Raw genomic sequence first — 14,812 nt, forward strand, 5'->3', positions numbered from 1 at the left:
AGGTGGAGCCCGCGCTCCGAGGCGCTGCAGATCGGGGCTTGGCGAGCGCCTCTCCTCCCCCCCCGGCCTGGACCGGGGGCTTCCAGCCGCGCTCCGTCCTCGCCCGACCCCCCCCCGCAGCTGAGAGTTGCGCTGAGAGCCGGAGCCAGCCCCCTTCCGCCGGGAGACCATCGCCCGCCCGCCGGCTTCCTCTCGGAGGGTGTTGGGGAGCGCAGGGCGCGGCGAGGCCCCTCGGAGCTCTCCTCCCCCCCAGTCGGCAGAAGCAGCCGCCGCCTGTGGCTGGGCCGAGGGGATGGCGGCGGCAGCGGAGTGCGGAGGCTGCCCGTGCCGGCCAGGCGTTGGTGGTGGCGGCGGCGCTGCTGCAGCGGCTGCTCCTCCTGCGAGCAGTGAGTGGAGCGCAGCCGCAGCGGCGGGGGGCGCGCGCACACTAGGGCGCAAGGCTGGCGGTGGCGGCGGGGAGCCCGGCGGAGGAAGGAACATGTCCCTTCCCTCTGGACTCGCGCCCCCCCAGAAGTTGCGCCCGGTGCGGCCGGCACCCCTGGCACCCCCCACGCTACGCCACTGACCTGAGGTACCACTGTACTTTTCCGGCCTGGCTTTGAAGCCAGGCGCTTTCTCTCACCAGCCTCACTGCAAATGAAGGACTTTGATTCCTGCAACTCACCTCCTTTGTGGGAGTCAGTTCCTCTTCCCCTAGCGGAGTTTCAGGTTCTGTGCTCCTCATGCTCATGCTATACAAAGCCAGGTTGTGGGAGGATGGCGAGATAGTGCTATATGCAGGTGGCACTTGAGACAGCTGTCGCTGCAGCAGCTGCAGGATGAGGTTCAGGTCAGAAGACATCCTAGACTCCAGCCTACAAGAGAGATCATGACATTTTAGCCTGAAGCACACTGAGCGAGCGAGGAAGGTGTGTGTGAGACTATCCCAAAGACAGCCTAAGTCTAGTTTGAGCAAGGTGTTAGTCCCTGACATAACCAGCGGGGTGAATCTGTGCGACACCGAGGGCTATTTTTTTAAAAAAGGGTTTTATTTCAGATTACCAGAAGCTGGTTCGTCCAGTAACTTGGGCCACATACTGTTCATATAAGTAGAGTCAGCTTGGATGAGTAGCATATACCATGGGTGCCAGAAACTTGTAGCCTTTCTGAGATCCAGCACCGAGGGCCTTCTGGCGGTTCCCTCATTGCGAGAAGTGAGGTTACAGGGAACCAGACAGAGGGCCTTCTCGGTAGTGGCACCCACCCTGTGGAATGCCCTCCCTTTAGATGTGAAAGAAATATTCAGCTATCTTCTTTTTAAAAGACATCTGAAGGCAGCCTTGTTTAGGGAAGTTTTTAATATTTAATGCTGTATAGTTTTTAACACTTGGTTGGAAGCCGCCCAGAGTGGCTGGGGAAATATTATTATTATTATTCTGAAGCAGCAAAGTGCACTTCCCTGATTCGAAAACCCCTCACAGCTGCAGTTCACAAACTCATGTGCTATATATAGCTAACAAACTATACTTCCCAGGATCTTCTGGGGGAAGCCATGACTGCGATTCAGAATAAGTGACTCAGAAACAGAGTAAGATAGCTAAGGAAACGTCCCTGCCTTTGAAGTTTGCAAGAAAAAGTTAATTTTATTCATTTGATATAATTTATATACAGTGGCACCTCCGGTTGTGCATAAGATCCATTCCGGAGCTCCGGTTGGATCCCAAGATGTGTGTATCCGGAGGTGCGGCTTCTGCGCATGGCAAAACCTGGAAAAAGACTTCTGGGTTTGCCACGAACATATCCCGAAGGATACATATCCAGAGGTGAATGTAAGTAGAGGTACCACTGTACTGCTTGATTGTAAAAAATAAAATAAAAACAAAACTCAAAGCGGTCTGCAAAAGATAAAACGGTAAAATCTAGAAAAATCCACAACCCTACTTTAAAACATACAAAAGTTAAAAGACTAAAATGTTTTTACAAGGTGCTGAACAAAGTGCAATGCAAGTGCCTGCTTGATCTCAATAAGCAGGGAGTTCCAAAGTGTAGGATGCACTGCCACACTAAATGATCAAGTTCTTAAAAATGTAGAATGAGTATTCTGTTGCACCTGGACCCAAGTTGTCAAGGGCTTTGTGTACTAACACTTTGAACGTGGCCCGGTAGCAGATTGGCAATCAGTGTAGATCTCTGAGTACAGGTGACTGTATCACGGATGCTTTAGGAACAGGTAATAATAATAATAATAATAATAATAATAATAATAATAATAATAATAATAATAATATAATAATAATAATAATAATAATAATAATAATAATAATAATTTTTATTTATACCCCGCCCTCCCCAGCCAAGACCAGGCTCAGGGCAGCTAACAAGCAATAATAAAAATAAGTTGAATGAATACAACTTAAAAACAAAATTAAAATACAACATTAAAATATTGAAACATTAAATGTTAAAATGTAGTCTCATCGCAGGAGGAGAAAGGAAAAGAAAAAAGAAAGAGGGGGAGGGAATCAAATTGGCTCCAAGCCAAAGGCCAGGCGGAACAACTCTGTCTTACAGGCCCTGCAGAAAGAAATCAGATCCTGTTAGGGCCCTGGTCTCATGAACACTGTGGTACAGTGGACACTCAGGTTGCGAACGTGATCTGTGTGGAAGACACGTTCGCAACCTGGAGTGCTGCATCTGCGCGAGCGCCTAAACCTGGAAGTAACCTGTTCCGGTACTTCCGGGTTTCGGTATGTCCGTAACCCGAAAACGCGCAGCCTGAAGCATCTTAAACCCGAGGTATGACTGTAATTGGCTTTAGATAGGAGGTTGGAACACACCATCTACCTTGCAGTTTTATTTAAGTTCCTGCAACTTGGGCTTCTTTCATAGGATTCATGCCCTATTGGAACCTCCAAGGAATGGCGTTTACCTGCCGAGCTGTGCCTGCAGGCACTCCAGCTTGGATTCAATCTGCCGCGGTCTGTCATCAGAGTTGGGAGGCATGTCCAAAGGGCTGTGAACCAATGACATGTGCTGGTGAGGCTCCGTAAGGGAATTAGGCCTCTTGTCTTCCCAGAATGTGAACAGGTTGGAGACATCCAGTGGTGTTGCTGAGGGACAGAAAAGGAGATGGATGAAATAAGCGCCTGTCTTAGTCAGCTGGGGTTTTCAGCCAACTACCATTATAACACCTGATAATAATAATTATTACTGTTTATTAAATTTATTTGTTTAAATTTTTTTAAAGCAACTTTACAAGTTAAAATACAAAGATACCGTAAAAGAGACAGAAGCAGTAAGACCATGCATTGCACATTATAAAACGTTATTGTAAAATCAAGACAGTGTCCTATTGGTATGAACATGGCAATGAGAAATTATATAGTGGGTCAAAGTGGGAATGACTGCAGCTGATGATGGAAACAGTGGTAAGCAGGCCTCACACCAGCATCTGAGGTAGCACAATCACACTAAACAAATATTTTTACTTTAAATATTTTTACTTTAGAAATAGACGAGTGGAACGTATTCCCTAGTTAGTGTGTTTGGCCTCAGAAGCAAACACCATTTTATTCCTGCAGTCGTGACAGTGCTATGATTGAAGCAAGTAAAATGCAGAATTGCACATATTTCTTTTTTAAAAAATCAGGTTTGAGGAAGCAACAGAAACAGTTAGAAAGCATGAAAGAGCAGTGAGTGAGGAAGAAGAGAAATGTGAATTGTGCGCTTTCCAGCTGAGGCAATATACATGGCCATCTAAAAGGGGTGATTCCCTGAGAACATGGGTAGGGAAACTAAGGCCTCGGGGCCGGATCCGGCCCAATCGCCTTCTAAATCAGGCTTGCGGATGGTCCGGGAATCAGCGTGTTTTTACATGAGTAGAATGTGTGATTTTATTTAAAATGTATCTCTGGATTATTTGTGGGGCATAGGAATTGGTTCATTCCCCCCCCTTAAAATATAGTCCGGTCCCCTACAAGGTCTGAGGGACAGTGGACTGGCTCCCTGCTGAAAAAGTTTGCTGACTCCTGCCTGAGACCATTAAGCCCAGTGTCTAAAATTACTTACCTGCCCCACTGCCTCCAAAAGACGAATCGTGTAATTGAATTAATTTCCTTTTCAGAGAGTAGTTTAAGACTTATGTGTATTTAGGTAAAGGTAAAGGTAAAGGTACCCCCTGACTGTTAGGTCCAGTCGTGGATGACTCTGGGGTTGTGGCGCTCATCTCGCTTTACAGGCCGAGGGAGCTGCCATTTGTCCACAGACAGTTTTTCTGGGTCATGTGGCCAGCATGACTAAGCCGCTTCTGGTGAACCAGAGCAGCACACGGAAACGCCATTTACCTTCCCACTGGAGTGGTACCTATTTATTTACTTGCACTTTGATGTGCTTTTGAACTGCTAGGTTGGCAGGAGCAGGGACCGAGCAACGGGAGTTCACCTGGTCACAGGGTCATAAATCCCATTAAACTCAGAGGGACTTAAATGAGAAGGCCACATGCATAGGCTCCGATTACATCAGCCACACAAGGCTGTCTCTCCTACTGTGCTCTTCAAGAACTCAACCTCCACATGCCCCACTTTCCATTGGTGGTTGAGCTGCAAAACTCTTCCTTTGCAGGTTGGAGGAATGTTGAAGCACAGGACCTTGTAGGGCAGCCTTTCTCAAACTTTCTTCTCTGGGCTACGCTTCCAGAATCAAAATTTGCTCACACCACACCACTTTTTAAAAAAATTGATAAGAAATATATCGGAAAACAAAAATGGAACAACTCCTAGCAGTGCTTGATTTAGAACACAGAACACAACTACTTTATAATATAACCACGGGACATCCAAAGGCAGCTACATAAGAACATGAATCATTCCCCAAAAATAATGATAAACGAGCCTCTTACATACTGTATTTTTTGCCCTATAGGACGCACTTTTCCCCCCTTCAAGAATGAAGGGGAAATGTGTGTGCGTCCTATGGGGCGAATGCAGGCTTTCGCTGAAGCCTGGAGAGCGAGAGGCGTCAGTGCGCACTGACCCCTCTCGCTCTCCAGGCTTCAGGAAGCTATCCGCAAGCCTTGGGAGCCCGGCGGGAGTTCCCGCAGGCTCGCAAGGCTTGCGGGCAGCAGCCTGCAGCCCGGAGCACCCTCCGGAGGACGCCCCGTGATTCGGGAAGGTGTCCGCAAGCCTTGCGCGCTGGGCGGGAGGTCCCGCCGGGCTCGCAAGGCTTGCAGGCAGCAGCCTGTTCTGGGGGCTGGGGAAGCTCGGGCTTCCCCCGCGCCAGCCCCGTGCCTGGGGGGAAATAATTTTTTTTCTTTATTTCCCCCCCAAAAAAAAACTAGGTGCGTCTTATGGGGCGGTGCGTCCTATGGGGCGAAAAATACGGTATGTAACTTAGGTACGTATACAAACCCAAAGGGAGGTGTGAGCTTGCTTTTGCCTGGTAATCTCATTTATATTAGGTCTAATTTGAAACAAACAAACTCTCATCGCCTCATCAACTAAAAGAAGCCTTTCTGTTTTCTGATCTTTCATATTTGGCATGAGTTGAAAATCCCTGTTCACAACAATATGTCATGGAGAACTGTAGAATAGCCAATGAAAAGAGCCATCGATACTGTTTATGGTTGTATATCCTAACTTCACTAGGGAGCAGGTGGCGCTGTGGTCTAAACCTCTGAGCCTCTTGGGCTTGCTGATCAGAAGGTCGTCGGTTTGAATCCGCGCGGCAGGGTGAGCTCTTGTTGCTCTGTCCCATCTCCTGCCAGCCTAGCAGTTCAAAAGCACACCAGTGCAAGTAGATAATTAGGTACCGCTGCAGTGGGAAGGTAAATGATATTTCTGTACGCTCTGGTTTCCGTCACAGTGTCCTGTTGCACCAGAAGCGGTTGAGTCATGCTGGCCACATGACCCGGACAGTTGTCTGCGGACAAACGCCGGCTGAAGTGAGATGAGCACCGCACCCCATAGTTGCCGTTGACTGAACTTAACCATCCAGGGATCCTTTACCTTTACTACACTGAAATGTTTAAATGTTTCTTTGATTGCCCTTGAATCTTCCTGCCACATTAGCCGCCCTCTTCCTTTGAGAACCACTGCTGTAGGGCAATGACCATCACAGGGCACCTTAAATTACAATTTCCAGGATTTTGGGCCTATCAGTGAATCTGTAAGCTCCTTAACCCTTCTCTTAAGCTTAATGTTTTTGAGCCTAAAATTATATTTCATCAGCCTCTCACAGATGGAAAGCAGCAGGAATGTCTAATTAACACTCAGCGGTACAACAGTAATCCTCTGTGGCATCGTGCCCTGCTGGCACGATCCCATATCCATTCCCGCAGCAGCCAAACAAACAGGGCAGGACTTTTGAGGCAGACTATCAGATAATCATGTAATTCAGGCCAAGCAGATTATCTTACTATAATTTACCCAACCGGAGCCCCCAGTTACCCCTACCTGCATAGGACAGGCTGTCATCAGTCACCAGTTTGTCCACGTCAATGGCATCAGGGACCAGGTTTACCACAGCTGGGGCGAATTTGGCCTTTTCACCGTTTGTGAAAGATTCGTTCTTCGTGGGGCTAGGCATCTTGGCCTCCTCTTCACTGGTCTGGGAGCAGGGTGTCGTAGTGCTGCACATATCATCCCAATGGTCCTTGCTGTGCGGACGCTGCAACTGTGTGAGCTCCGAGTACGCGTGGTACTGCTCAGGATCCGAGATGCCTGCGTCCAAGTTATCCGAGTCTGCAGAGGCAGCAAAGAATGCAGATAAGCTTAATATGAGGAGCCAACGGCTGTGACCTAGCTGCTTGCAGAATCTATACAGCAACAAAATGCTCACGTCAAGTCCACTTCCTCATTTCCCCTGTATTAAATACAGTTCTCCACATTTTACAGCAAAAAATAATAATGAAAAACACCTCACGAAGATCCATTAGCGCTTTAGTGCTAATTTCTCCTAACGGGACAGCTTTGACTAAAGTGCACATTTCTGTAAGCGGTTTCCCCTAATATAATGCACCTGTGTATGTTATTTTTGCCAATATCTTCATTTTCATGCACACTTCAACCTAATGTATGCATTTTTTTTGGTAAATACTGTTTGGGTGACAAGGGTAGATGTGAATTTTGAAAGGTAGCTGTGTTTCTCTTTGCACGTTGTTTCAGCGGGTGCAAATTTGATAGGTTTGGCTTTACCTGTGTGCTGAACTGAGTTATTATGATTATTTATTGAATTTATATACTGCCCTAAACCCAGAAGCTTCAGGGCGGTTCACAGAAAAGATCAACATAAAACCCATAATATATATATAATCAAAATAAAAACATCAACCCAGTAACATCCCTCCCCTCCAAGAAAGACCCACATTCTAAAAGGGCATAGGATGTCAATCAGATCAACAAAAGGCCTGGTTAAAAAGGAACATTTTTGCCTGGCTCCTAAAGGTGTATTTCTCCCTGACGTTCTCGTTCTCTAACCATCACATTTAAAAAAAAAAAAAAACCAACCTCACAAGTCCTGTGGAGAGAATTGCTGTGATGGGCACAGATATAAGAAACCTTTAAAGTGAGTCAGATAAGCTCATATGGGTTTATCAGCAGCCAAGAAAGCTGCGTGGCTCTCCATGTTAAGAGGCACATACTTTTGATCTCTCGAAGAAGGAACAGCAGAGGTGCAACCCAACTCCATCTTGACCTGCACTGTTAACTTTCCCAGAGCAACTGTCCTGCCACTATCAGAGGCGACGGCACTAGACGAACCTTTGAACTGGCTCAGGACAACATCTCTTAAGTTTTAGTAATGGGAACGGTCAAGAGGTGGCAGCAATGGGCCTTCTATCTTCCTCGCTCCCTTGCTCCACTCTGAATGGAGCAATCCAGTAATGTTTCCTGAGAGATTGACTCACCTATTTTGTTCGCTTTGCAGAGGGAATGCTTACGGCGCCGGGCTCGACGATAGTTGCATGCATATTCCTCACTGAGGGGGGACCGAGGAACACTGTCTGCCTGAGAGAGAAAAGTAATAGTCACAAACCCTCCAGCATTTCTCCGATGAAAATAGGGGTGTCCTATTCCATCATCATCATCATCATACCCCGCCCATCTGACGGAGTTGCCCTAGCCACTCTGGGTGGCGTCCAACATATATAAATCATGGTAAAACTATACAAGGCTGCCTCCAGGTGTCTTCTAAAAGGTAAAGGGACCCCTGACCATTAGGTGCAGTTGTGACCAACTCTGGGGTTGCGGTGCTCATCTCGCTTTACTGGCCGGCGTACAGCTTCTGGGTCACGTGGCCAGCATGACTAAGCCGCTTCTGGCGAACCAGAGCAGCGCACGGAAACGCCGTTTACCTTCCCGCCCGAGCGGTACCTATTTATCTACTTGCACTTTGATGTGCTTTTGAACTGCTAGATTGGCAGGAGCAGGGACCGAGCAACGGGAGCTCACCCTGTCGCAGGGATTCGAACAGCCGACCTTCTGATCAGCAAGTCCTAGGCTCTGTGGTTTAACCCACATCCCTTTTAGGTGTCTTCTAAAGGTTGCATAATTACTTATCTCCTTGGGTCGCATAACTCCATACCCTCCAACATTTCTCAGATAAAAAATAGGGACAACCTAAGGAAAAGCGGGACATGCCGGGATCAGTCAGAAACTGGGATGGCTTCTGTAAATCCAGGACTGTCCCTGGAAAATAGGGACCCTGGGGGGATCATGGTTTCCCTACATCTTGCTTCATACCACTCACTTCATTCTTCCTGCCTAAATATTCTGCTTCTCCTAAGCAATTTGAGGTGCAGAGGCTTTTAGCTGTGTCCTAGCCTCAGTTAGCTTTCCTTTCCCTTCTGCCTTCCCCAGACCTCTCACTCTCTCTTCCTTGCCAACCCTCCATCTTCTACCACCACGCCCACCAGGTACTCACATCTCTCAGGTTGAAAGTTATCTCCAGATTGCTCCAGAAGTTATCTGAGAAGGCTGGATACATATCCAAGACTTCCAGGAGGTCCTCGCGCTGGATTTTATGCAAGTCGCAGTAGGTGAGGGCTCGGACATCTGCATTGGATTTCCCAGGCCTGGCATAGAGGCTGATAGGTTCCCCAAATATGTCGTTCTTTCCTGCACAATGTAAGAAATCCTGTTAGAATGCAACAACTTCCCTGCTATTCTGGGAGAGAGACCAACAGTCCACTCAACTTGCAAGTGTGTTAGTGATGATGGAAGTGTTACAAAAATGGGCTGTGGGGCCCATAGATTTTGGCTCTGAGGTCCAGCCCTAGCTGCACCTCTGGATTTTACAGGGGGAGGATAAACTCCACAGCAGAGCTAGTCTTTCCTCTGGGTGGAAATGGGGAATATACCAGCTGCCTCTTCTGGTTTCAATGTCCAATATTAAGTCCCTGCTGGGAAACACTCAGAAATCCTGCACTGCAGGAGGTTGGATTAGATCGCCCTCATAACCCCTTCCAATTCTACAGTTTTAAGTTTTTAAGTGATTTTTTCTTAAGAATATCTTTAAAATTACACGGAGAATGTAAATCTCCTGACAGATATAGAACCTTGATAACAAAGAAAATGTATAGCAAATTTTGTCTGCATAAAAAAAGAGGTGGGAGGAGAATAACAAAAATGAAATGTGTACAGATTAACAAACTGTAATACAGCACAATGGGAAAAAGTCTAATTTTTATGGTGTGTCTACGTTGGGTATGTATGTAGGTAGTGTATGTACTGTTTGTATGGTATATTGAAGTGTATTGTTTAAGTTTTATGTAAATTGATGTATAATAAAGACTACAAAACAAATCTATAGTTTAATAATAATAATAATAATAATAATAATAATAATAATAATAATAATAATAATTTTATTTATACCCCGTCCTCCCCAGCCAAGACTGGACTCAGGGCGGCTAACACCAAATATAAAAACAATGGATTGAAATACAGCTTAAAAAACAAGATTAAAATACAACATTAAAACATTAAAATGCAGCCTCATTTCAGTGGAAGCTCAAATCAAAAACTTTTTGGGGGATTAAAACGTCAGGTCTTCACCAAGGCTAACTATCCAGACTGGTCCTACATGGGCCAGAAAAAAAGCCAGGGAAGTCCCCAAATAGGAGTTCCAACACAGAAGGAGAAAGGAAAAAAGAAAGAAAGAGGGGCAGGGAATCAAATTGATTCCAAGCCAAAGGTGGAACAACTCTGTCTTACAGGCCCTGCGGAAGCAACCGCTGCTTCCTACAAATGAACAGGCCTTCCAGCCCACCATTCCCAGAGAGAATTCTTTTACCTAGTATGGCCACCACAATGTCCTCCTTGAGGATCTCGATGGAGCCTCGCGAGATGAAATAGAGAGTGGTGAGGACATCTCCGTAATGCACCAGTGTATCCCCGGGTGGCGCATGGGTTGTCTTGAACTTCATGGCCAAGGCCCGCAGGCAGCCTTTGCTAGCTCCTCGGAAGGCCTTGCAGTTTTGGAGCAGGGTACGGTTGAGATGGAGGCAGATATCAGCTTGCAGGCAGTCGGGGAAGCCTTTCAGCACCTGAGCGGGAATGAAAGCAGGCCTATGTGAGTGGGTGGGATCTATGAAAGGGGATGCTGTCTCTCTCTTCTCACTGCTCCATCTTATCCCACAACCATGCCCTGTACAGGAATTGATTCAACTTGCAGTATATAAACGGATAAAATTAAGGTGGAAGCCTGTTTTTGAAATGCTGATCTGTAATGAACTAAGGCAGAAGGTATGCGAGTGGCGCTGTGGGTTAAACCACAGAGCCTAGGACTTGCTGATCAGAAGGTCAGCGGTTCGAATCCCCACAACGGGATGAGCTCCCGTTGCTCGGTCCCTGCTCCTGCCAACCTAGCTGTTCGAAAGCACGTCAAAGTGCAAGTAGATAAATATGTACCGCTCCGGTGGGAAGGTAAACAGCATATCCGTGCGCTGCTCTGGTTCGCCAGAAGTGGCTTAGTCATGCTGGCCACATGACCCGGAAGCTGTACGCCGGCTCCCTTGGCCTATAGAGCGAGATGAGCGCCACAACCCCAGAGTCGGTCACGACTGGACCTAATGGACAGGGGTCCTTTTACCTTTAATTAACTAAGGCAAAGGCTTTTAATGAGCTCACCTAGACGTTCCCAAACTGTTCTGCTGAGGCACAGGCCAAATGTTTGCCTGCCAATCTGTCTTTTTATATTCTCTTCCTACACCCCTAGATTTCCAGCTTTTGATCAAAATGTTTCTTCAGAGAATAAATAAATGAAGCAAAGGTGGTTACCTGATAGCCATTATGAAGGAATTTGACTTAATTGCTGTTATAAGAAAAAACTGCTCCTTTTCCCTTATGGGGTACTGAAGAGCCCGTATAGAGTCCTTATATAGATTATCGGTAGGAGAAAATAACAGAGGCCAACCAGAGAATATTGAGACGCAAAACAGCTAGTAAGCATGGTCTTTATTAAACTGTTGCAACAGGGTGCTCACCCCCCCCCCATGCAGGAGAGAGGAGGAACCCAGAACAACAGTGCGCAAGCCCTTATATAGACTTGAAATTGCCACCCTGTAGCTCAAGACCACCCCCAATACATCATACATACATCATAGAAGGGACAGTCTACAGCAGAATCCTGTCTGGCAGCAAACCTGTTAATGGGTTTACCTGGTCAGCCTGGCCATTCTATTGTGATGATAAATATTTAATTCCTGAGTCCAGGTCACAGGCTCACCCTATTCATACCCAAATGTGCCCTTAAGGCAGGATTTGTGAGCACAGAGACAATGGAGAGGCTTTTCCCATTTCCATCCAAACTGCAGAGGAATGTTTGAGGTCACTGAAAGAGTCAAAATGGCTTTAGGACTCTTCCTGTACTGTTTCAGACATGTGGTTTATATATTTATGTATGGGTTTGCCTGGTACATTTATGAACATTTATTTTATATCTTAGACCTTATAATTCTCATAACAGCTGCCCTGGAGTATTTGTACGGATCTTGCTGGCATGGATAGATGCATATTATATGGGAACATCAATTTTTATGGGCTTTTAAAAGTGGGCTGTTTTTTATTGGTTGTTGTGTATTATATATGGGCACGCATATTTCCCCTGTCTGTTGCATATCTTTCTGGCTTGTCCATTGGGGATTATAGGATTTGTTCGGCAGGAAGAGCATCAGACTCTTAATATCAGGGTTGTCGGTTTCAGCCCCACATTGGGCAAAGGATACTTGCATTGCATGGTCTTTTCCAACTCTACAGATATATGATTCTAACTAGCACAGACTGCCAAGGCTCAAATATCCATTGTGGATGTTAGAAATGGCACATGTCTTGCCTAAGAGCTGGAAATAATAATAATAATAATAATAATAATAATAATAATAATAATAATAATAATAATAATGTTATTATTTATACCCCGCCCATCTAGCTGGGTTTCCTCAGACACTCTGGGTGGCTTCCAGCAGAATATAAAAACATAATAAAATATCAAACGTTTAAAACTTCCCGATACAGGGCTGTCTTCAAAACTTCCTTGAGCCTGGAACCCAAGGGCAGGAAAATGTAATTGAGGAATGGAGTCTATATCAATAGGTAGCCATTCTGGAGTGGTTTTTAAAAAAATTATTATTATTAAGGATCACAGAAACAAAGGAGAAAGGGCTGTCTGCCCTAGTTTTCTGCTAATAATTATTTTTGTCTTGACCTCTTCTGAGCCAAGTTATATTTCTTGCTCATTGCTATGTCTTGTTGCAATGAGTTCCCTCAGACCAAGAATGCACTGCATGAAATTCTTTTTGTGGTTTCAATTTTAATTGTCGCAAACAAATTCCATGCACCTTCCAAATCTGTGCTCTCACTCGCTATTTCAGCAAACCAGTTTCTGCAGTATATGGAAAGGGCCCAGCAGCTACAGTTTTACAACTTATTTAATTCTGATAGAGATCTCTGAGCAATATTGACCAGTGGCGTAGTGTGGGGGTGCAGGGGGGGGCCGGCCGCACCGGGCGCAACATCTGGGCGTTAGGGTTAGGGGGCGCAAATCCACGGGTTAGGGGGCGCAAATTACTTGCCTTGCCCCGGGTGCTGACAACCCACGCTACGCCACTGATATTGACAAAGATGGATGCATATGGTTCATCTTGACAATCCGTGGATTGCAGGGGGAGGGGCATAATTGAGTAGCAAACTGGAATTAAGGTTTTCGGTTTAGTCAGTTTTCCAAGAGTTTGCTTTAAAGCAGTCCTCCCCAACCTGGTGCCTTCTAGGTGTGTACACACGCACACACACACACACACACACACACACACCTGAAAACAACTGCAACAAACACACACACAAAACAATCCAGATTAGTTCATTCAAAAAATGCTGCAAAATAAAGTGCAGAGTTATTCTGGCAAATTTAAACATCGCTGCTTTCCCCCACTTAAATCATACATTTGGAAGTCATAACTCAAGGTTCATCCCACAGCTTTATGGGAATGTGGTGGGAATGTAGAGAAGTTTTTTAAAAAAAGGGAAATTATATATAATGAATTGGAAAAAAATGTTTAAAATGACATTTGTAAAAAAAACCAGAAGAATTTTTGTTAGGGATTTTAGGACAAGACCTGCCAAGAAAAACAAAGAGCTTATTTATGTATGCTACAACAGCGGCAAGAGTCTTGATAGCACAAGGATGGAAGAATGAGGAAATCCCAACGAAAGAACAGTGGCAAGAGAAATTGATGATCTATGCAGAGTTGGCTAAATTGACATATAAATTGCAGAACAAGGACAAGTGTGACTTTAAGGAAGAATGGGAGCTTTTTACAAATTACCTAAAAAGACAACAAAATGAACTGGATTCCTTGGCAGTTTTTGAATAAACACACACAAATTTATTATCTATGTTAGATAGATAATGTAAGGATATGTACAATTTTATAACATGCAGAGAATAATATGTGCTGAGAAATCAAAGAGTAGCTGAGGGAAGTCTCTGGTGGGGGGAGGAGGGAAGGAGGGGAGATAATGTATGCGATTATATGGTTTGATAATTTGTTATGTTGAAATTGCTAATAAAAATATTTTTTTAAAAAAAAAATACAGTTGGCATTATTACAGGGGATCTCCTTTGCTCCATATTGGCGATGAATGCACTCCTTGTTCTTTCCAGATGTTCTGGACTACAGTTGTAGACAGCCACCCCAACTAGCAAGATTGTGGTATCTGGAGCTGCTGGGATTTGTAGCCCTAAACATTTGAAGTGGGGGCACCAAGTTGGGGAAGGCTGCCTTAGGTTGTAATGTGGAAAGTCCCCACCACCACCACCAAGTGAGAACTGCTCTGCCTTCCTTCAAGGGATGTATAGTGAGGGCTTCCTCTTCAAACGCTACTTTGCGCTTTGCTATTGATCCCCTTCACTCCCTTTCCCAACAGACTAATTAAAATGGATTGAAGTTTATTTAGGCACCATCCTATTCAGTTTTTGCTTAGCAACCAGCCATGTGGAGGAAAAGCTGGATCAATAGGGCTTTGGAGCCTCTTCCTCACACCCAGGAAAAAACAGACCCAGCTTAGAATTATAGCCTTTAGGTTTCCACCTCAATGTCATTCCTTGCGAACTGGCTCAACAAGGCATGTCTGCTTGACCGGGGGACTCTTACCATCACTTTAATGTCCCCTCAAATTATGTTTCTCTGGCTAGGATTTGCAGCCACAATGGGAGGATGAAGATGCCTACTTAGTCCTCAGCCCCGGGTTGCTTCCAGCACTATTTATTTTGTTTGTTGCCAATATCCATCTTGTTACGTTTCAAGCTAATTCACACAATCAATGTGTGCGTAGTTAGCATA

General features: G+C 45.4%; 1 protein-coding gene across 2 annotated transcripts in view; it reads right to left on the bottom strand.

The window, feature by feature from the left end:
- KCNH6 (potassium voltage-gated channel subfamily H member 6) overlaps positions 1 to 14,812 on the bottom strand; it is a 125,145-nt gene that overhangs the window by 3,593 nt on the left and 106,740 nt on the right. For both annotated transcript variants that reach the window (XM_081883816.1, XM_081883817.1), the window contains 6 exons: positions 10,267 to 10,519; positions 8,896 to 9,089; positions 7,880 to 7,979; positions 6,429 to 6,716; positions 2,909 to 3,089; positions 665 to 854 (listed from right to left, as the gene is read on the bottom strand). In XM_081883816.1, coding sequence (XP_081739942.1) covers positions 665 to 854; positions 2,909 to 3,089; positions 6,429 to 6,716; positions 7,880 to 7,979; positions 8,896 to 9,089; positions 10,267 to 10,519 — 1,206 coding nt within the window. The remainder of the gene's footprint in view (positions 1 to 664; positions 855 to 2,908; positions 3,090 to 6,428; positions 6,717 to 7,879; positions 7,980 to 8,895; positions 9,090 to 10,266; positions 10,520 to 14,812) is intronic.

This window comes from Podarcis melisellensis, assembly GCF_964234715.1.
Source record: "Podarcis melisellensis genome assembly, chromosome: 13".
In the NCBI taxonomy this organism is placed as follows: domain Eukaryota; kingdom Metazoa; phylum Chordata; class Lepidosauria; order Squamata; family Lacertidae; genus Podarcis; species Podarcis melisellensis.